The sequence below is a fragment of the Gopherus flavomarginatus genome, chromosome 4 (genome assembly GCF_025201925.1).
Source record: "Gopherus flavomarginatus isolate rGopFla2 chromosome 4, rGopFla2.mat.asm, whole genome shotgun sequence".
Lineage (NCBI taxonomy): Eukaryota > Metazoa > Chordata > Testudines > Testudinidae > Gopherus > Gopherus flavomarginatus.
Window position 1 is genome coordinate 206,498,425 of NC_066620.1, and position 22,722 is coordinate 206,521,146.

Below are 22,722 nucleotides of genomic sequence, written 5' to 3' on the forward strand. Positions count from 1 at the left end.
CTGTATTTAAAGTGAGTGAAGATACTTCCAGCCTCTGTGTCACTTAGAAGAGTCAAGAGTCTGATCCTCATTTGCAATGAAGTCATGCACAGCTGACCTTGTCTACACTGGGAGTTTAGCCAAAAGGGTAGCATCACCAGTGCAAAGCCCTAGTGTGCTGCGATGGTGGAGATCCTGTCTGCAATCTGTATTGGTGCAGCTGGCCCCAATTTAATCCACACAGGGTGGGAGTGTAAAACATGCCTCATACTATGTAATTGCTTCTAGTGCTGGGGCTTTGCATTGGGGGTGACTCCATCAGCAGCTAATATCCCAACAGCAATAAGGCCTAAGCCATTGTCACCTCCGCTGATCCTGAGATCCACTGGTCTCATTGGCACTAGTAGGATGGGCTGTTCTGCCAGCCAAAGCGCCCTGGGGAGTGCTGAGCATTCCATTTCTACCCTCTGCTTGCTCCCTGCACACTCCTTAAGAGTAGGTTAGATAAATGTCTATCAGGGATGGTCTAGACAATATTTGGTCCTGCCATGAGGGCAGGGGACTGGACTCGATGACCTCTCAAGGTCCCTTCCAGTCCTAGAATCTATGAATCTAATACACCTCCTACACTGGGGTGGAGTGGAATGGCAGTGCAAAGGCAGCTATGCTGGCTCAATCCCATGGCCTAAAAGGACCTTAGCTGCCAGGAACTGTGGGCTTGAGTTTCCTCAGCTGAGTCTGTGGCTAGCCTGCCCAGCCAATTAATAAGCCCAACTGGGCTGTGGTAGAATAGCCTGATTGGCAGGCCTGCCCAACTGGCTGCAAAAGGCCCACAGGTGCTCAGCAGCAGCGGCAGGTTGTTGGCTGCCCAACGCTTACACAGACAGCAGCAATCTCCCTTGTGCCTGCGCTGTTCCCAGCCTTGCTCCTATCCCACTCCTCTGCTTCTTTTGTGACTGAGCTCTGACCCTTGGCCTCATGGTTAAAGCCTGTTCCCAAGCTTCAACCACTAGGCCAGGCTCCAGCTCAAATCACTAGGTCAGAGCTCCCATATCCTAGTCCCTGACACTTATCAAGGACTATGGAATCAGTCTCTTGTCCTTTGTTCAGTGCACATTTCCTAGCATGCCACTTATACTCAGGTTGGCAATGATTAAAGCCAAGGGACAAATTTTTGATGGAATAATTTTCCACTCGAAGACACAGTTTCATCAAAACCAAAATGTTTTATGGAAAAGGGACAATTTCAACAAGGTGTTCACTGGAAAACTGTCAAAACAAGTTGTTTTGACTCTCATTGTTTCAACTTTGATATTAAATTATTGATTTAAATTTATTTATTCATATACTGCATTTATCAGTCAACGTATTGTATTCAGTGTTTTATATTATAACATTTTGACACTATCAACATGATACAATGTTTCTGAATCTAATTTTTTCTGAATTTCTGTTCCACGAGAAATTTTAATTTTTTGTTCCAATTTGGAGCGAAAAGAAAATTTTGAAATGGCAGAATTTCCTGCAGAACATAAATTCAGTTTTCCAAGCAGCTCTAATAACTATGTTGTTCCCTAACAGGATGCAAGAAAACCAGGAACCTAGAACCTCCCCCGACTCTGGTAATCTAACAAGATGCAAGCAAACAACAAAAAAAGTGAAACTCAATAAAGGTCAGGGCAAGTACTTCACTTAGGAAGGAAAGATCAAATGCACAACTACAAAATGGAGAATAAGAGGTTAGGTGGTAATACTGCCAAAAAGGATCTTGTGGCTATAGTGGATCACAAATGGAATGAGTCAACAATGCAATGCAGTTGTGAAAAAGTAGTGTAGTACCAGGAGCGTTGTAAGAAAGACACAAGAAGTAATTGTCCAGTTCTACTTAGCAGTGAGGAGACCTCACTGGAGTATCGTGTCCAGTTCTGGGTGCTATGCTTTAGGAAAGATGTGGAAAAATTGGAGAGAGTTCAGAGGACAGCAGCAAAACTGATAAAAGGTTTAGAAAACCTGATCGAGAAGATTTAATAAAATACGGGGCATGTTTAGTTTTGAGAAAAGAAGACTGAGAGGGGAGCTGATAACAGCTTTCAAACATGTTATGGGTTGCTATAAAGAAGACTGTGATCTATTGCTCTCTGTGTCCACTGAAAGTAGAATCAGAAGTAATCCACTTATCCTGCAGCAAGGGAGATTTAGCTTAGATATTAGGAAAAATGTTCTAACTATGAGGATAGTTAAGCTCTGGAACAGGCTTCCATGGAAGCTTGTGGAATATCCATTATTGGAGGTTTTTAAAGAACAGGTTGGACAAATACCTGTCAGGGACAGTCTACATTTACCTGGTCCTGCCTCACTGCAGAGGGCTGGACTCAGTGACTTCAAGCTCCCTTCCAGCCCTACATTTCTATGAAAACCAACAATCTTTCCAAGAGCCCCTCAAAATTGTGACAAAGCACCTGCCTTTTGTTACCATAACCCAGATGGACAGACGATCCTCTACAATCAAGCATATTGAGATCTCAAAGCAATGTGAAATTAGTTATAACCCAAAGCAAAAAGGAAGATCACAAACTAACATGCTTCTCTTTTGCTTGTTGGCAAAAGAACAGAGGCTGATCCATCCATCTCCTTCCGCCTCGAGGATAACAGGGCTAGATAGGAAACAAACAGGAAAGATGTGACATTAGGGGAAGCCATTAAGCCCTAGGGTGAAATTCTGGACCTGCTGAAGTCACTGGCAAAACATCCACTGGCTTCAGTGAAAAAATAAATTCTATATTTGGAACTATCTGACTTGACATCACTGGAAAGCTGTGTCCCATACACTTTATGAAACATGCACAACTCTTACAAACCTAAGGAGCCCTTGCCTCAGTCACTGGGCATTTTACAAGACCCACGTGATTGAGGCAAGAGTTTGTGTGAAATCCTGCTCCAGTCACTGCACATATTCACTAAAGGTGAGCATAGCTTTCTTATAAAACTATAGGATGAATCTATTCAGTCGGTTGAATTTTCTCAAGTATGCTCACCAGTGTTTTGAGGTTATATTGTAAATAACCAACACACCAAAGCTACACAGAAACACACTCCAACTTTCCATTTCATTAACCACAGCACTTGTAGTTCCCATTGAAGATGGGTGAAACAATAACTGATATTGAACACAGGTTAATCAGTATCCAGAGGCTAGAATTGTTGACTCTGAATCAGCTGGTATAAATCAGTGCAGCTCTACTGACTTACAGTTAGGGCTCCGTGTCACAGAAGTTGCAGAAATCACAGATTCTATGACTTCCTGTGACCTCTGTGACTTCTGCGGGGGCCAGTGTGGCTGACCCCAAGGCTGCCCAAGCAGCTGACCCCGGGGCTAGATGCTCAGGTGGCTCTGGGGACAGCCAGGCTAGCGACTGCTAGAGCAACTCTACAGCCAGCTGCTCAGGCGGCCCCAGGCAGCTGGCCCTGGGGACGGCCTGAGCAAACCTCCTGGGAATGGCCGGAACTGCCACTGGCCCCCATGGCTCCTCTCACCCCCAGTGGTGGCCAGAGCGGTTGCTGGCCCCCCAGAGCTCCTCTCCCACAGCAGCCAGATCAACTGCTGCCCTCCCCCCTCCCTGGACTTCCCCCACAGCAGTGGCCAGAGCAGCCGCTGCCCCTCCCCACATGGGGCTCCCCCCACATCAGCACCCCCCCCCCACTCCTAACATTCAATCAGGGGCATTTATGGTATGTCACGGACAGGTCATGGGCCCTGATTTTTTGTTTCTTGCCTGTGACCTGTCCATGACTTTTACTAAAAACACCCATGATTAAATCCCAGCCTCATTTAGGATTTATACCCTCTGAAGATTTAGTTCCCTAATCGGAGAATTTACCATGCTGTATCAGACCTGCGACCCCTCAGAATGCTGCCTCCCCTGCAGCAAATGTCTGATGCTTCAGAGACTATTGAATAAAACACCCCTGGCAAACGTGCAATGAAAGAATATTTCTTCCTGACCCCTAGGCCGATCAGTTAAATTCTTGAAGCATGAGGTTTGATTACCCCTCTCCTTACATCAATTACGGCATTAACAAATATCTGAAAGGAACTGTAGACCCTCTGGGCCCTCATTCTCCACAGCCTTGCACAACCAGGCCTACACGTACCAGTTCAGAATCGTCCTGTCACTTATCTTAGTGGTAGCATTTTATACCCATTTTGAACTTGCTGGGCCTCTGTTACCCTCCATCTTGTGTGACCATTTACACCAATGCAAATTCAGAATGTTGGCATTTTACACTCACCTGACCCTGGTGTAAATGACCACTTAAGCAACAGGGCAATGGAAAAATCAAGTCACCCCTCTGTGGAAGTGCACGTGACTATGAAGCTCAAGGGAGTGGAGAGTAAGGCCAGAGACTTCAAAGGAAGCTAGGAGTCTAAATACCTTTGAGGATTTGGCCCACTGTTTCTTAAGAGCTCTGCTATAATTTTCCATTTGCCATGAAAATTATTCTCCCCAACCCAGCTAATAGAATTTCTAAAAATGCAATTGGAAGAGAAAATTTATTAACTTGTAGTTTCCTACATTTGAAATTAGTTTGTTTTAATCTGTTAACCAAAATAAAACCTCCAACAACCAGATGCAATTACAGTACAATTCACACTGAGCCACAATTGACTGTGCTATCGCTCAATAAACGGACTAGCTTAATGGACCAGTTGCAATTAGATTAACAAAGTTTGCTGGAGCCCAACTCATGAGCTGCAATAAACCACATCAAGAGGAAACCGGCAGTTCCATGCCAACTGGTTGCAATTTATTGCTGTCAATGAGGCTGGTCGAAGAAAGAAATGCCAAAAAATATTCAATCACATGGACAGAGCCAGAATGTTAATATATGTAATTACCCATCAATATAGTCAACATTAAAGTCAATGGTTTCGTAACTGCCAGCAATGATCTGCCCGCAGACTTGTATGATGTTTCCTGTTTAAATGAGAAAGAAAACAAAGGGATTATTTTTAAAGCAGTATGCTGATGTTTGTGGAGGAAGGCAGCTAGCAAAGTGAGGGTTAAGGGCCAGATTTACTAAGGGGTATTTAATAATTATTATTTGTATTACCAGAGTGCCTAGAAGTCCAATTTTTTGGTTTTAAACAGAGAAATTCAATTTCTAGTTTTTCCAACAGACACCAACAATTTTTGACAAAATAATAATAATAAAAAAAAGCCACGTTCCTCTAAATTTTTCAAATTTTAAAAAGTGTATAATTACCTAACCAGCTTTACTGCTGAGTCACTTCAGTTAGCCAAACAGCATCTTCTGGGCACTTTTTTTTTTTTTTTATTTTGGAGACCTGAGACTGTGTTTTTATGTTAATTACAGACATGAGTCAGCTGAGCACTTGCTTAACTTCGAGCTAATAAGTAGCCCATCATTATTCAGGAAAGCATTTAACCCCTGCTTCCCTTTAGGCATGTGAATTTCCATTAGACTATTTGCATGATTAAAATTAGGCATGTTCTTTAGCACTCCACTGAATTGGGGCGGTTAATGCAGTACTGAGACCAAATAGGTAAAAATGACAACAGAAGTCAGTGGGTCAAAATCTGCTGTCTTTGCCCCTAACTCCAGATTAACACCATTGGTTTCAGTGGGCACATTTCACTTTTACACTGGTCCAACTCAGATCAGAATCTACCATCACACATGGGAATTATGAACTGGAAAACATGGTTATCCCCATTGCACAAGTGATTGAGCTGAGGCACAGATTTTTAAAGGAATTTAGGCACCAAGTGGGATTTTCAAGCGTCCAAGGCCCAGATCCTCAAAGGTATTTAGGTTCTGAACATCTGTTGATTTCAGTGGAAGTTAGAAGTCTAAGGGCCTTTGAGGATCTGGGTCTGGGTGTTTAACTCTCATTTAAATCAATGGGATTTAGGCACTAGACACTTTTGAAAATCACAGTAGGCTCCTTTTTGCATCTTTGGCCATCTAAACACTTTTAAAAATCTGTCCCTAAATGATCTGCACAAGGCTACACAGGAAGTCAGTGGAAGAGCTGCAAATAGAACCCAGAAGTCTTGATGGTCAGTCCTCCGCTCTGAATGAGACAAACTGCCTTCCCGTTACCTCTCTGTGGTCACTGCCGGTAGGCTTGGGCCAGGTAAGTACATTTTGCATCATGTATTGGTGAAATGTGATTCAGCAAAGCCCTGAACTTCTATAAAGGGCAGGGTCAGCTCAAGGGGTCAGAAATCTGGCTTTTGTTCCCTGGGGACCAGCAGGTCGTTTAACTTTGCAATAGACATAAATCAAGAGGACAGGATTGTTAACTTCTTGTATCAATGTGACCCTAACAACATTTACTCTTCTTCACCCCTGGCTTTTGATTGGCAATTTCAAGGACTTTCCAATGAAGCAGGTGGAATTGTGTGGAAAGAATTTGCTGAAGAGCAATTCCTTCTTTGAGCAGGGGGTTGGACTAGATGACCTTCTGAGGTCTCTTCCAACCCTGATATTCTATGATTCTAAGAGCAGGCTTCTGGTGTTCTCAGCAGGGTGGTCTCTTGCCATATGTCCTATCTTTCCTACGCAGTGGGATAGGTTGCTCTTGTGCCCTTAATAATGTCTCTTTGAAAAACTGCCAACTCTTTTCAATTGTTTTTCCCCTTAGCTTCCCATGGGATTTTACCTACCAACTCCCTGAGTTTGCTAAAGTCTGCCTTCTTGACATCCATGGTCTTTATTGTGCTATTCTCCCTCCTACCATTCCTTAGAATCATGAACTCTACCATTTCATGATCACTTTCACCCAAGTTGCCTTCCACTTTCAAATTCTCAACCAGTTCCTCCCGATTTGTCAAAATCAAATCTAGAACAGCTTCCCATCTAGTAGCTTTCTCCACCTTCTGAAATAAAAAATTGACTCCATGCCCTGCCCCTCCTCCAAGGCCCTGCCCCTGATTGCTCCATCCCCCTTCCCTCCATCGCTCGCTCTTCCTCACCCTCATTCACTTTCACCAGGCTGGAGCAGGAGGTTGGGGAGAGAGGGAGGGCTCTGGCTGGGGGTGCAGGCTCTGGGATGGAGCCAGAGCTGAGGGGTTTGGTGTGCAGGTGGAGTGTGGGCTCTGGGGTGGGACTGGAGAAAAGGGAATAAGAGGTTTGAAGTGCAGGAGGGGGCTCCAGTCTGGGCCAGGGGGTTGGGGCATGGGGGGGCCCCAGTGACATTTACCGCGGCTCTGAGGAAGCAGCTGCCAAGTCCATGTGGCCTCTAGGCATGTGGTTGGTCAGGTGGCTCTGCACGGTGTGCTCTGCCTTTGCACCTGCACGCACCAGACCCTGCAGCTGCCATTGGTCATGGTTCCCAGCCAATGGGAGCTGCAGAGCCAGCCCTGGGGGTGGGGGCAGTGCGCAGAGCCTCTTTGGTCTCTCCAGTGCCTAGGGGCCATAGGGATCTGGTGGCTGCTTCCTGGAGAAGCACGGAGCCAGGGTTGGTAGGGAGTCTGCCTTAGCCTCAGCTCTCCACTGCACCACCAACCAGACTTTTAACAGCCCAGTCGGCAGTTAACTGGAGCCACCAGGGTCCCTTTTCTACTGGGCATTACGGTTGAAAACGAGACATCTGGCAACCCTACATGCTACGCAACCCCACTGTGCCTGATCTACAGGATATGAGTCTTACTAACTATGGAGCCTTAACTTCATAGCTCAAACTGTAGTAGCTCATGCTTTCAGCTCTATAGGTGCCTTATTTAATCCCCAATGTATCAGCTAAAATGGCAGCCCTTGCACAAGGAAGATGAAAATATGTAACATCAAAGCAGTCTCCATTTTAAAGGAAGATCCCTTACCTGGGACTCCAGATGGTGGATTAACTTGGTAAACCATAGGTGTTTGTGCAACAGAAAACTGCAAAAAGAATTTTGTTGTTAAATAAACAAGCTTCCACAGCAGCCCTACAAGATCCGATTATGCATCTTTCGCAACACAACTGGTAACCAGCATTTCAGACACACTTATTTTGAGGCTTGTCTTTAAAGTGCATTTTTACTTTGATGAGTGACTATGTAAAACTGCCCCCTTCTTATCAGCAAATTTACTCCCCATGTGTTCTCACAGTCAGATCTGCTGATTTTAGTGATGACAATAGGTTTCTACTGCTGGTTATTCCTGCTAGCTCTGCAGAACCAGAGCAGCGAAGAGAAGAGAGAACTGCATTCTTCTCTATCTTCTGCCTCACCAACAAAACTGTTATTAAGTTGCTAATCAGTTACAGGTCTGCACACGGGTCACCAAGGATCTAATTCGACCTGCAGGAGACAAGGGCAAGATGATCTCATGCTCCAGAACATAACCTGATCATTGCAGAAATTGGAAACTAAGGGTCAGATTATAACTCTGGGAACTAATCTGAGATGAGGAAGCACCTATATGGGTAGAGCAGTTGGGGAGTGAGGGAGGATGTGTCCATATAGTCAAAGGTATTCAGGGTCCCTGAGAGGAGTGTACTCGGCAAGAAGCATTTACTGTTCCTATCTAAGAAAGGTAACCTGCTTTCCCACTCCTATGCAAACCCTCCAGCACCCTTGTGTGCACAGAGTGGAGATTCCAGACACAGTCCCTCTGGCGTGGAGAGCATTCCTGGCAGCCTTAATCATTTCCCTTGGTGCTCCTGAACTCCTATGTCTCTGCCTCTTGAGCAGTGTAATTGCATGTAGGAAGGTGTAACTACAGTGTCTCCGCACTAGGGTACAGTCCTACATATTTCCTCTGTGCACTGCATTGCCCAGTTGACCATGGGTACTGTGGCACAGAGCTGAACCAATCATTCATAGCAAAAAACCGAGTCAACGATGTTTTTCTCTCTTTCTGCTCCTCATTTCTCTGCGAGCAGCCTGTGATTGTCCCGAATTCCTTTGTTCCTTCAAAATTGCTGGCTGAATCATTTCTACAAATGATTCTGGGCCTGATGATAGTTTGTAAGCCAACATCTGCAATCTAAGCATTAGTTCTGATTGGAATTACAGCTCACATGGCATCACTTGTTTTACCTGAATGTAACTCTTAGTCTCAGGTTCCTGGTGTGTGAGTTTCAGTTCGAAACCCTGCTGTTTTCTGTGAATATTACTGATCTTTATAGCATGCCTATCTGTTGCTCTGGGGACTGTTTTCCCATATGCAGTTAACACTCACGTCAAGCATTCCTGCCAGTTCACTCCTTCCCTAGACTGTTCTTGGAAAGCAAGCATAGGCAGAATGAATACAGACCCAGCTCCTCCATTGGGATACACTGTCATAGCTTAACTGACCTCCAGCCAAGGATCTGGCTCCCAGAGCTTTACACAAGCCAGTATCCACGGAGTATTGTGGGAGGTATTTACCCTGCTCCGACCATGGAAAGGAATGGTTGGAAGGAACGTCAAGAGGTCCTCTAGTCGAGCCTCCTGCAGGATTAAGTGTATCAAGGGTTTTGTTTTTTTTTTGGCTCCTTCTGAGGCTTCAGGGACTGTCCAGTGTTAAGAGCCAGGATACTGGATTAGATGGACCAATTGCCTGATCTGATCTGACAACTCCTGCTTTCCTAGAAACGTGCAGCATTTGGGATTTTCATGAGATTATGTCATCCCAAAACTGGACAACGTGTGAACTGTGGTTTCAGCTGCAGTGGTCAGAGCACGGTAAAGAAGCCCAGTTTTGTGTTCCTGGGAGGCAGTGGATAGGCACTGGACTGGGAGGCTGGAGATTTGGATTCCACACATGGCCTGCTGCATGACTGTGGCCAAATCACTTTGTATTTGTGCCTCACTTTCCCCATCTGTAAAATGGGAAGGATGATTCCAATCTCCCTTTGTGAAGCACTTTGAACTCTCCAGATGAAAAGCATCATGTAAGAGCTAAGGGTCAGCTTCACAAAGGAATTTAGGGGCCTAGTGGGATTTACACTGACTGTCAGCGAGAGGTAGGCACTTTTCCAAATCATATCACGTGCCTATCTGCATCTTTAGGCACCTAAATACCTTTGTGAATCTAGCCCCAAATATTACTAATGGGCTAAATCAGTGGTTCTCAAAGCCAGGCCGCCACTTGTTCAGGGAAAGCCCCTGGTGGGCCGGGCCATTTTGTTTACCTGCTGCATCCGAATGTTCGGCCGATTGCGGATTCCCGGGGCCGCGGTTCGCCACTCCAGGCCAATGAGGGCTGTGGGAAGGGCGGCCAGAACATCCCTCGTCCCACGCCACTTCCAGCAGCCCCCATTGGCCTGGAGCAACAAACCGCAGCCCGTAGGAGCTGCAATCAGCTGAACCTGCAGACGTGGCACGTAAACAAACCAGCCCAACCCGGCCCACCAGGGGCTTTCCCTGAACAAGCAGCGGACTGGTTTTGAGAACCACTGGGCTAAAGTAAACTTTGACTCCATTGACGTCAATAGCAAACTCCTATTGATTTCAATGGGACCAGGATTTATCCCTATTAAAAGGTATGTAGGGGCCTCCTACACTCTCATTCTCCAGCCCCATGCCCACTATCCCTCTCTCACACAGATCCTAGCCATCTCTCCCTCTCCCTTCCCAACATGCGCCTATATTCTGGAGTCAAGCACTCGAGCAACCTAAGACCTGGCAGAGCTGGGGTCAGACTTTCTATGACTTCCCAACATTGATTCCCTCTGAGCTGTCATGTGACACAACATAGCATCACACTCTCTGATAGATTCTGGCCTCTGCCTCCCTCCTGGGCTGGAGACATGGCAGTCTAAAAAATTCATGAGCATTAGCATCAAGCTCCCTTCATGCCGGTCATCGCAAAGAAGAGAGATCAGCACCGGCCAACAGCCAGCCCGACTGGCTGGAGCAAGGAGCAGATTAGAGCAGTGAGGCAACAGCCACCAGCTGATAGGAAAACCTTTTGCGAGCAGTTCAGACTTGTCACTGCCTGCAGCGGGTTTTGCAGTCTACTGGAGAGGCCAAATTAATTTTTAATACTCATGGCTCAGAGGTTTCCAGTCCCAAAACAAAGAGACGCATTGTGTTTTATTTAGCTTGGAATGTGTCTCATTAACAGCATCCCCTGGTGATTTTTCATCAACTCTCTAAGCTAGCTGAACTGCCCAATGACTTGTGTAGTTTAATGTGCAATTTGCTGAAAACGTTGGGCTCGCCCGCTCACTCCTGGAAAAGAGCTAGACAGGACTGACAGGCACAAAGGGGCTTCTTCTCTAGCAAACAGCTATGGGCTGAGGATCCTGCTCTGCAAGGGTTAAGTGATCTCCATTACCCTAGAATAATAATAAATAGTAATACACTGCTCTTATAAATCCTGACCCTGAACCCAAATGAGCCACTGGCACTTTTTTCATTGACGTTAGTGGGAGCAGAATTGAGGGTTTTAAAAAAGGAGCCAAGTGGAACCATCCTTATTTTACAAATGGGGAACTGAGAAAGTAAATGACTGTTGCAAGCTACCACAGTAATTAGAAGGTAGAGAATCCAGGCATCTGAGCCTTCTTCTGCTCTTATCAGTGTCTCCATTGCTGCACTGGATATGCAGAAAGACAAAACACAGCATAACGCATCTTCTTCTGCGTGTCCTGGCTTCACCCACAAGCGGAAACACGCCAAGAAAAGTTCTGCTGAAGAGGGGGCATTTTTAGCAACCAGTCAGGTGCTCAAGCCACAGCCAGCTATTGGGATGGAACATTGATTATTTTGTGTATTGCCCAAAGTAGCCCCTGTCAGGCCTTTGCACCAGCCTTTGCATCACCAAGGCAAAGCTGGGAGAGAAGGGGGGCAGTGACCATGAGGGCTGAATCTGATTCTATGTCCTCTCTGATATGCTGAGGTAAGGGTCTGTGAAAAACATCAAGTCGATACATATTTGACTTCTGTGTGCGTGTGTCAGGGCCCATGAGACTGCAGACTCTGCAGAAACACATCTGTATAACTAATAGCTTAAAAAGTGCTTGCTTAATGGTTTTTCTTTGATTGACATGTTGTTGATGTAATTGTAACAGTCACTAACATAAAAGGGGTTGACAGGTCTGCGGAAATTGTATTTGACCTTTCAGATATCTTGGAATCCCCAGTGGCAGGCAGGTAGCTGGCCACTTGAACTTTGTCGTTTGACCACTCCAGACCATGGGTAACTATTTTTTGGGAGTGATCTATAACCTATTGTGTTTGTATGTGCTTAAGACTAACTAAAGCAGAGACTCTGAGTAACGCCATTCTTGTGAAAGTGCTGGAGACTAATAAAAGTGAAGCTTTAAGTAAAAGCATTTGATTTTGTGTGATTTATGCCAGCCCTATAGCAGACAGAGATGCTGCATCTCCCTTGATTTATTTCCTGATATTGCCTTGCAGAAAGTAAAGTTACTGAGAGCTTTGGCTTTAGGGGACCTCAGGTAACACTTCCCACAAGGCCAAAACTCACAAAGATCTGGAAACCTTGGAACCAGAGCTGATCTCAAGATTTCCCGAGTGACAAAGTTCTGCAATATCTGGATGAGTGCCATGGGGAGCAGTGCCTGACTCCATCCCCTCCCTGATCAACCCATGGTTTTGGTGTACAGAACTCTTGGGTTATCATGGGCTTCAAGCCATATCGCTAGCTTCCCTTTATTATATTCAGAGTCTTGCCTTCAATTCTCCATTTATTATATTTAGCAGTAATGCAAGGAATTTACAGGCCTGTACCCTGTAAGACATTTGCTTTAGGAGCTAGTACAAAGCTTGAGGGGAATAATTGGAGACATACCTATCTCCTAGAACTGGAAGGGACCTTGAAAGGTCATCAAGTCCAGCCCCCTACCTTCACTAGAAGGACCCAGTACTGATTTTTGCCCCAGATCCCTAAGTAGCCTCCTCAATGATTGAACTCACAACCCTGAATTTAGCAGGCCAATGCTCAAACCACTGAGCTATCCCTCCCCCTAAAGAACTAGAAGTAGAGTGTGTACAGGGGAATTTTCTCCATAATGACATCAGCCCACCACAAGAACATGAGCTAACATCAGCTTCTGGATAGAACATCCGTAAAAGTCTATCCACAAGAGTACCATAGCAATGAATTGACGCATATGATAAATTGAGAACATTAATATTCTAAGGACACCTCAACATGAGTAAGGTGAGAAAATATAAATAAGGAAGAGGGGGAAAACCCTCACATCATAAAAGTTGTATTCCAGTCTGTGGGCAGTCGGAAAAAGAGATGTAGCCCTTGAGAGGTGCCAGAACGACAGCCACTGGCGGTCAGGGGGAAGGTGATGGTGATGAGGGAGAAAATGGCTAACATTTCAGGTTGTTCTTCAAGGGATGGTGAGAGTACATGGATGTTCAGATATACATTCTGTAGTATCTCTACCTACTTTACTGAGCTGGAGTGTTTGTGACTTTGCTAAATGTATTAATACATTTTTGTAACTATAGAAAACTTCCTGAAGCATGAGTGTTACAACTGTGCACATCGGGGCTCCCAACTATCCAGTTATTTTAACAACACTGGGCCTAATCTGGAGACAAGACCTTGTCAACCCTCAAAGTGATAACTGGGAATTCTTAAGTAATCAATATGATTAATACATAATCTATGAATCGGGCTACAGTGCACCCTTCTGAACAGGCACAATTGGAAGCAGTATAGTCCAGTCAATAAGGATCTGGACTAAAACTCAGGAGACTATTCCTGGCTCTACCAATGACCTGCTGTGGGACCTTGGGCAAGTCCCTTCATCTCTCTGTGCCTCTATTCCCACCTCATTATTTCTTTATTTAGACAGTTGGGACAGAGACACTCTCCTACTGTGTGTTTGCACAGGACCTAGCATGATCAGGCATCTAGACACCAATGTAAAAATATTCATAAGAGCATTTTGCCATTGCATGCCTTAAAAATGCAAAGAGAGGGTGACTAGGACCCATATTGTCACATAATCACAGACAAAGACCTCCTGGGTCATCTAATCTATCCTCTGGGAATAAGGTGACCAGATAGCAAGTGTGAAAAATTGGGATGCAAGTAGCGGGGGAGGGTAATAGGCATCTATATAAGACAAAATCCTAAGTATCAGGACTGTGCCTATAAAATCGGGACATCGGGTCCCCCTACTAGGGAACCAGGGCTAGATTATTCCTCTGTCCCTAGCACTTTGTCAGGGCTAGTTTTAAATGACCCAAATAATAGTGCATCCACCTCTTTCCAACCTAGGAGATAGCACTTTCAGAATTTCCCCCCACCCCAACAGTCAATCGAAGTTCTGTTCTGCTCAGTCTGTTACTCTGAGTTGCAACCCCCTTTGGATTATCTTTAGCCATTTCCTCCCATCCCTCCCTGGAATTTACCTTGAAAGTGCAGTTGTCACAAGGCATCCCATCCAGGTTGCTTATCACCTGCCCATTGGCAATCACCTCCAGCTGGTACAGCCCCTCCTGCTGCGAGGGCCTTCAAAGGAAACAACAGCTCATGAGTTTTAAAGTAAAACATGGGCCAGATCCTCTGTGGGTGTAAACTCGTGTAGCTCCATTGACTTTAATCTCTGTAATCTATTTAATCTAATGTGTCTCCTCTTTAGAGGAGAGAAGGAGACAAAAAACAACAAGCTTGACACAAATGAACAAGTGCAGAATAGGGGTGTGGAGGCAGGGCCAATAACAGAGTCAGAGGGGGACGCTGTGCCATGACTCCCAGACAAGGGGCACCACTCTCCAGAAGAGGACTCATCAACCAGTATAACAGCCTGGCAAAGGACATTATAGCAGGTATAGCATGGGCAGCAGCTGTGGAAGTTTTCCATCGCCAGCCAGTGTGCCCCAAATTTAACCTACATGGACCACCTCTGGGGGCAAGAGGGGAGTTCAGCGGTCAGTCTAGTCACCTGAGTTGGATTTCAGCACAAACTCTACATGTGTGGCTGAAAATCCATGAGGGACCCTTTAAGAGGTATTGCTCTTGCTAGCTTTAGAGAGCATACTCCCAAATTTTCAAAAGACTCTCAAAGCTTTGCTTTATCCTGCCCAAGTGCCCAGGTGTGGGGATAGTGAGTCTTTCAATTGTATTAAGAGCTTTTAGGACCAGAAGGGAACCTCTAAAGTCATCTAGTCTGACCTTCTGCAGAACAGAGGCCTGAGAATTCCTCTCTCAACCCCCATGATTCCTGGTATGGAAGATTTATTCTTCCCAATACATATGAATGCTATTGAGCCCAGTAAAGTGCGGGTGAGCAAAGTCTTCTCCCTTAGAAAGGCATCTGGTCTTGATATAGAGATCCCAGATGATGAATTTACCACACCCTTTGGTGAGTTGTATCACTGGTCAATTACCCTCACTATTGAAAATCTGTGCCTTACTTCCAGTTTGAATTTCTCTACCTTTCCAGTCATTGGATCCTAGTAGGTCTTTTATGCTAATAGTTCAAACAGTCATTGAAGCTAGCACGCATTCAGAAAACAACAAGAAAACATCCTCAGATGTTTTCCTAGGGCATCTTCTGCCTAGAAAGTCCTTCCTGAACCCCTTTAATAGAGTGCCGTACCTCGTTTTGCATCTGATGATGGATACATCGAAATATACAGGATGGACATCGCACCGTACTGGAGGCAGAATGGGACTCACTAGGGACACTTCTAGCAAAGACCCACTGGTGGAGTACATGAACTGTAACTGGGGAGATGTCAGACCTAAGCAATCCATTAATGACAAACATTTTGTAAGTGCAGGATCCTTTAGTAGTCATGACAATAACATATTAAAACTTTTACAGAGTGCAGTTCAGATTGTGTCTATCAACAGCAGTGCCATCCCCTAATCAAGGATTTTAAAACCAAGTGTGGGGCACTGTCTTTCATATTAAAACATGGTTCATCTTCCTACTCAGCTATGTATCTTCTTTTGGGTGAACTGCTTTTAAATACTTACCAGGCAACCTCTCCCATACACATTCTGTTATAGAGCATTCTGCTTGCACTGGGCCTGATTCTCCACTACCTGGCACCTTCGCATTTCACATGCCCTTTCCACATATTTTGCACAGTTATACATGACTTAGCCGAAATGTTCAAACTTGGGCACCGATGGCAGGCACCAAAATCCGTATTTAGGCACACACAAATGGACTGATCTTTCAGAGATGCTGAGGAATTGCAACTCCTTCTGAAGTCAGTGCTCAGCACCTCTGAAAATCAGGTCATTTATTTATGGCCTAAAGAACAGAGCACTGGACTGAGTCTCAGGACACTTGGTTCTATTCCTGGCTCTGCCACTGGCCTTCTGGGTGACCCTTGGGCAAGTGACTCTGCCTGCTCTGTGCCTCAGTTTCCCCCATCTGCAAAAATGGAGATAATGATCCTGACCTCCTTTGTAAAGTGCTCTCAGATCTACTAATGAAAGGTGCTATATAAGAGCTAGGTAGCATTATTTATATGGATAGTTTGGGGCAACCAAGTTTGACAATTATGGCCTATGTGACTGACAATATTGGCAAGTCTTTATCACAAGTCTCACAATATAATTGATGGTTTTCTTAAAGCCTTGGCTAGTGGAGTCATGTGACTATATGAAAATCTCAGCTTTCATTTAAAAAAGAAGAAGTATATTTCTAGCTCTTATGATTTCAGAGAAAAGCATGTCAGTGTTACTGGAGTGCAGCCTAAATACTCAAAAATCCAGAAGGCAAATAAAAAGAACCCAACACTAATTATTTTTTTTTAAATCTAATGATTTTTCAACCCAATCTCATGATTTTGGGGCGCCTGACTGCTGTGTTGTTGTGTGGGTGTTTTCAGTTTTGTTTTACATTTATGGTTGCCAATACCAGAATGACAAATTAAGAACATAAGAACGGCCATACTGGGTCAGATCAAAGATCCATCTAGCCCAGTATCCTGTCTTCCGACAGTGCCCAGTGCCAGGTGCCCCAGAGGGAATGAACAGAACAGGTAATCAAGTGATCCATGCCCTGTTGCCCATTCCCAGCCTCTGGCAGACAGAGGCTAGGGACACTATCTCTGCTCATCTTGGCTAATAGTCATTGATGGACTTATCCTTGATGAACTTATCTAATTCTCTTTTGAACCCTGTTATAGTCTTGTGTTTCAAAACACAGCTGACCCCTGGTAATTCTTCCAAGTGCCCCATTTTTATCCAATGATTTCCACCAATTACTAGCAGCCTCCTAAAACTTACCATCCAATGTCAGGGTGATCCATGTTCCTCCAGCAAGGCTGCCCTCCTGCGGTTCAGTGAATAACTTTGCAGATGCCACTGCAAAAATAACCCAGATACTTCAGGATGAAATGTAATACACCAGCAGAATCAGTTGTGTGCAGCATGTATCTTTACAATGGCATTGGCAATGCCTGAGACACATTTCTGCATGGGAGGTTTACTATCAGCATGTTCTGACCCAAAGTATATCTCTCCTAAATAAACAAATCCCTAACAGCACAACTGGAGGAGCTACAATAGATTAGAAATACATAATATGCACACACACATGTATATAGAATGAATACAAGTGGGTGGACATATAAAGTCCAATGAGACATAAGCTCCTAGGTGCCTACGTCCCTCTTGAAAATGAGACAGACATCTAGGCCTTGCTATGCTGAGCTTACAAGCCTTCTTGCAGTCACTGCTTTGCCCCAGCTTTGTTCCACTTGTAGAGTGTTCTGTTCTGCAGAGGGATTGGTGATAACCAGTCTAGTTAAACCATGGAACATTTTCTTGGAAAACTATATAGAGCCCCTGAAAGGAGAAACAAAGGGCTCCTTGCCTAGTGGGACAGCCAGATGAAGGAGCTGTGTTCCACACCGTTAACAGATTCTGACTTGTGTTTAGGTGGATTTAGCAAACATAGCAGAGGCTAGAAACTGAGAATGTCTCTTAGTTATTCACAGCAAAGACAGCAACGGAGCAAGCTTCCCTTGCCAGTGAATAACCTTATGGGACCACCTACAAATGGAAGAACATTGCAGTTCCCATTCCAACAGAGGACCTCTGTTGAGGCTATCAACAAGAGCAGTAGTTATGATAATGTGAGATATGGACATTTCTCCACTAGGAACTAGACTGAGATCCAAATATGTTTCACCAAAATCAGACAAAACTATCAGATGACAAAAACTTTTGTCCACTACTGGCCTGAGTTAAATTTGACCCAACAACCTAGAGGAGATAGTCATTTACTGCAGTGAAAAAAAAAATCATTGACACGTGTCCCAGCATTGGAGTATCAGGTAGGTGAAATATTGCACTGGACATTGCCAGTGGTCTCTATACACTGTGTTTTACAGACCCAGCCATGGACCAGCAGAGTGGCACATTCTGCATACTAGCTACAACACTGTAGGAAATCCTGCATGCTACCACCAGCGCCCTATGGCATCCAACTTTGTCCTTTCCGCAAACCACCTCATAAGCCTCCCACAAAGGCAGAGCCCCTTGCAAAGCTGCTCCCAGCCTCCCAACAATCCCACTCCCTTCCCAGTGGCATTGGTTCATCTGTCCTGCTGGCCCCATAGATAATAGTTTGAGATCCCCTACCTTCTAGCACTCACCTGCAAAGAGCAGCAGCTCCACGTTCATAAAGGACGGTAGCAAAGTGTTCATCTCTGGCCCCAGACTTCAACTGCACTGGAGACTTTCCCTGAGATAGCTCACATCTTCACAGGTCTAGCATGTGGCTTTAGTGCCCGAGCTCCTTCCCTGTAACATTAAACCCTCCTCTATATTCCTTATTCACATGACAAGCCTTCAAGGCAGGCCATGCTGCTCTGAGTCATTGTTCTGCTATGTAGGAAAGGCTGTTTCCTGAAATCAAAAAGCGCGTCAGAGAGATATATTTCATCTCATTCACGAATAAAGATTTAAAACACACGCGAGGCTGATAACAGCACATGAAGCCTCATCCACTCCAAGAGCCAGATCTTTAAGTGCTCAGCACCCAGGACCAGGTTTTCCCAAGCCCTACTACTATTTTGGCACCAAGTGAGAGATTGTCAAGAGGGTTTAAGGGATTTAGTTGCACCATTCCCTTGGAAGGGCTACATTAAACTCTTCTGGCTCTTCAGCACTCTGTGCAAAAAGCATCTGTGAGCTCAGTCCACCTCCTCATGAAGATGTCCAGGGTCAGAACCTCAGTTGGCACTGCAGAAAGCCCAGCAAAGCTAACCAAGGGCACTGAGGTTCACTTCCTCTGCTTGGCTGCTCCAGGAGTGCTGCAGCTATATGCTCCCCCTTGCACAAGGTGGGTAGTTAAAGTACGACATACCCCTGAGTTTTTCTAACTATAAAATGGGGATATTACTGCACGGGGGAACAATCAGAGGAGGCTCAGAGTCTTAGAAAATCTATAGAGTCTCAATTCTGGTGCAACTCACACGTCGAAGAAACAGGAAGGGAGGACTAGAGCAAGACAAGGAGCTAACTGGAAGGCGTAATTTACGATGATTATTATGGTAGCATCTAGAGGCCCCAACCGAAATTAAGGCCCTTTGTACAGACAGCCCGGGCCCAAGGAATTTAAAATCTACATAGACAAGATGGACAGACAGTGGGAGGGAAAATAGATATGGAGAGGTGAAGTGGCTTGTCAGTGGCAGAACAAAGACTAGAACCCAGGAGAGCAGAATACCTGGGGCAGGTTTAGAAAGGAACACTCTTTCAAGAGAGTGGGTGTTGTTCGAGGGAACCAGACTGAGACACAGACACATGTTGGGAACGTATGAAAGAGTTAGGGCTGCCTAGGTTACCCTCGGGGGATAGTAAGCCTAAATAGGTAGAGCCCTGCACAGATAAGAACGGCCATACTGGGTCAGACCAACGGTCCATCTAGCCCAGTATCCTGTCTTCTGACAGTGGCCAATGCCAGGTGCCCCAGAAGGAATGAACAGAACAGATAATCATCAAGTGATCCATCCCCTGTCATCCATTCCCAGCTTCCTCCTGGCTAATAGCCATTGATGGACGTATCCTCTATGAATTTATCTAGTTTTTTATCCAAAATTTGTATTCACAGCTGATCCACAAAAATAGTTCATGGATATCTGTGGATTTGCAAGGCTCTCAAGATAGGCGTGTGTGTAGACCAGGGGTAGGCAACCTATGGCACGCGTGCCGAAGGCAGCATGCGAACTGATTTTCAGTGGCTCTCACACTGCCCGGGTCCTGGCCACCAGTCTAAGGGGCTCTGCACTTTAATTTAATTTTAAATGAAGCTTCTTAAACATTTTAAAAACCTTATTTACTTTACCCACAACAATAGTTTTGTTCTATATTAGAGACTTATAGAAAGAGACTTTCTAAAACATTAAAATGTATGACTGGTACGTGAAACCTTAAATCAGAGTGAATAAATGAAGACTCGGCACAGCAATTCTGAAAGGCTGCCAACCCCTGGTGTAGACTGTTGTTCGAGAATCTTTTTTTTTTTCCTTTGTACTCTTTGTTCCTACTGCAAAACAAACAATGCAGACGCACCACTGGTCGCAGACTGCCAAAGGGAAGAAACGTGGGTCGGACCAGCCAGGTAAGTACACTCAGTGTTTAATTTGTAATGAAAGAGGTGCTGGGGAGGGTCAAGCAATTTTTTTTACATTCTTAACTGATGCCGCAAGCCCAGAGGTGCCAGAGCTATGAATTGCCAAGCCTCGAGGTGCCGGCACTCCGCCCTGGCACAAATTAAGCCCTGAGCACAGTAGATACATAGGATACTGTAGCCTAGGACCCACTTCTAGGAGTGGGAGAACTGTGGGATTTCACTCCAAGCTGGGAAAAGAAAAAAGGCTGACACCTCAGGGGGGCACTCAGAAAGACTACGAACGGGACAGAGCTGTGGTTAGGCCTGGAACAGGTACCTTGTAAACTTTAAGCCTTCCGCTATTCCTGTTGAGATCAACAAAGCGGACTGTTTGAATTACATCCCCCTTTCAATCCGGCAGCCATGCCCAGCCATTAATAGCTTACAGGGCACTTCAGCCAAAGGTCTCAGCATGCTGCACACATTTCAGTTAATTCACTGGGTCTCCCAACATTCCTGCTTGAAGCAGATATATATTGTAGCCTCTCTTTTACAGATCTCACAGAGAGGTAAGCATAGGTGCTGGAACCAGGGGTGCCGAGAGCACCCCCCGGCTTGAAGTGGTTTCCATCATACACAGGGTTTACAATTTAGTTTAATGGCTCTCAGCACCTTCACTATACAAATTGTTCCAGCCCCCCTGGAGGTAAGTGACTTAGTACAATGTCCCACGGTGAGTCTGTAGCAGAGCAGTAGCTAAAAATCACAAGTTTTGTAACCGGCCTTGGTAGGTAAACAACAGAGAGAGAAAACAGCCAGGTTCTCTCAATCGAAGTTGACAAATGTTCAGTAATATGTATTCCCTTCACTCTGCTCCTCCTGCTTCCAGGTTCTGATAGAGATTAGATAGTCATGCGTGGATACTATAGTAATGGAAGACATCCACAAACTAGTTTGCGTCTATCTTTTGTGGTATGAGCTCTGCCACTTTACAATGCAATCAGTGGCTGATGGCTCCTCCTTATAGTTCTCAATGCCACTGCAATCAGGACTGGCCAGACTCCACAACCTGTACTCACAATGACCTTGCATTTGAAGCTATACACATAAAGACATACCAAAAAAAAGATGATACTGCTTACCTGTTCCTATGCGCTTTTCTTCCATTGCTCAGATGAGAGATGCACACAGCTACCTCTGATTTCAGAGTAACTTTTGTGGTTTCAGAGTAACTTTTGTGGTTTCATCCCTTTGGAACCTGACAGCTTGGTTCAATTTTGTTGCTGTTCTGGGACAAGGGTGTTCCAGGCACTAACTCTAATTGTTCTGCAAGTAACTGAATCATGTCGTGCTGTAACTTACCAGACTAGTTTATGTGCAGGTTGGATGCTTGTCATAGTAAAAGTTCAGAGCTATCCCTAGGGCAAGCGTAATAATTAACCTAAGCTCCTTATGCTATTAACCACTTTGCTCTGAGTCTTTTGTTAATGACCATGGGGAAAGCAACTTGGAATTTTTCTCGTCTTGAAACAGGATTTTTATATGTGCAATGAAAACAAGCACATTTTCAAATCAAATCAATTTTGTATTTTTTTTTCTTTCCATTGCTTCCATGTGAAAAATAAGCAACACATCATTGTTCCCCAAAACACCAGTCAATGGAGTTGGAAGTAACTTTCATAACAAAACCCCCTAGCCCAAGGTGTTTGGGGTTTTCTGGCAAACCTCAGTCCAAATTTGCCATGGTTTTACAAAGCATCTCTGAGTTTGCCAAGAATTTTAGCCAAGTTTCAAGCGAGGCTGGGGTTATGTTCATGGTGTCTAGTGAAATTTGGGGTTTTCCCAAGACTTCCGTGCAAAACCAGATGTGGTCCTAGAAGTTTTCACTGAGATTCACTCTGACATTTTGGGCTACTGGTGCAATGTTACCCACCCAAAGTGAAAATCAGAAAGAGGTACACACAGACCTCTGAGCTGGCACCACAGGATTTTATACAGCACTACTGGTCACACTTCAATGGGAGTCTCTCAAGCACGAACAGCCCCATGTTTTACTACCTACCTTTCCAAAGACCTGCCTTAAAAATGAGTTGTTTTGATTTCAAATTTCTCTCCAATTAATATTTTTGTTTAAGTTATCAGTCCCAGGAGCCTCACCCAAATACTCTTAAAATTCCAGCTTCTAGGATGGGTGAAAGCTAGCCATAGAGGTGTTAAATACCCGTGAACAATCG

General features: G+C 44.9%; 1 protein-coding gene across 5 annotated transcripts in view; it reads right to left on the reverse strand.

The window, feature by feature from the left end:
- The window catches only part of PKHD1 (PKHD1 ciliary IPT domain containing fibrocystin/polyductin), a 382,755-nt gene extending 360,911 nt beyond the window's left edge, over window positions 1-21,844 (reverse strand). For all 5 annotated transcript variants that reach the window (XM_050948683.1, XM_050948684.1, XM_050948682.1 and 2 more), the window contains exons 1-8: window positions 21,631-21,844; window positions 18,528-18,780; window positions 17,155-17,232; window positions 15,506-15,650; window positions 14,316-14,415; window positions 7,827-7,884; window positions 4,877-4,955; window positions 2,559-2,633 (exon numbers count right to left, since the gene is read on the reverse strand). In XM_050948683.1, the coding sequence (XP_050804640.1) occupies window positions 2,559-2,633; window positions 4,877-4,955; window positions 7,827-7,884; window positions 14,316-14,415; window positions 15,506-15,650; window positions 17,155-17,232; window positions 18,528-18,579 (587 nt within the window). In that variant the 5' untranslated portion in view covers window positions 18,580-18,780; window positions 21,631-21,844. The remainder of the gene's footprint in view (window positions 1-2,558; window positions 2,634-4,876; window positions 4,956-7,826; window positions 7,885-14,315; window positions 14,416-15,505; window positions 15,651-17,154; window positions 17,233-18,527; window positions 18,781-21,630) is intronic.
- Between the last annotated feature and the right edge of the window lie 878 nt (window positions 21,845-22,722).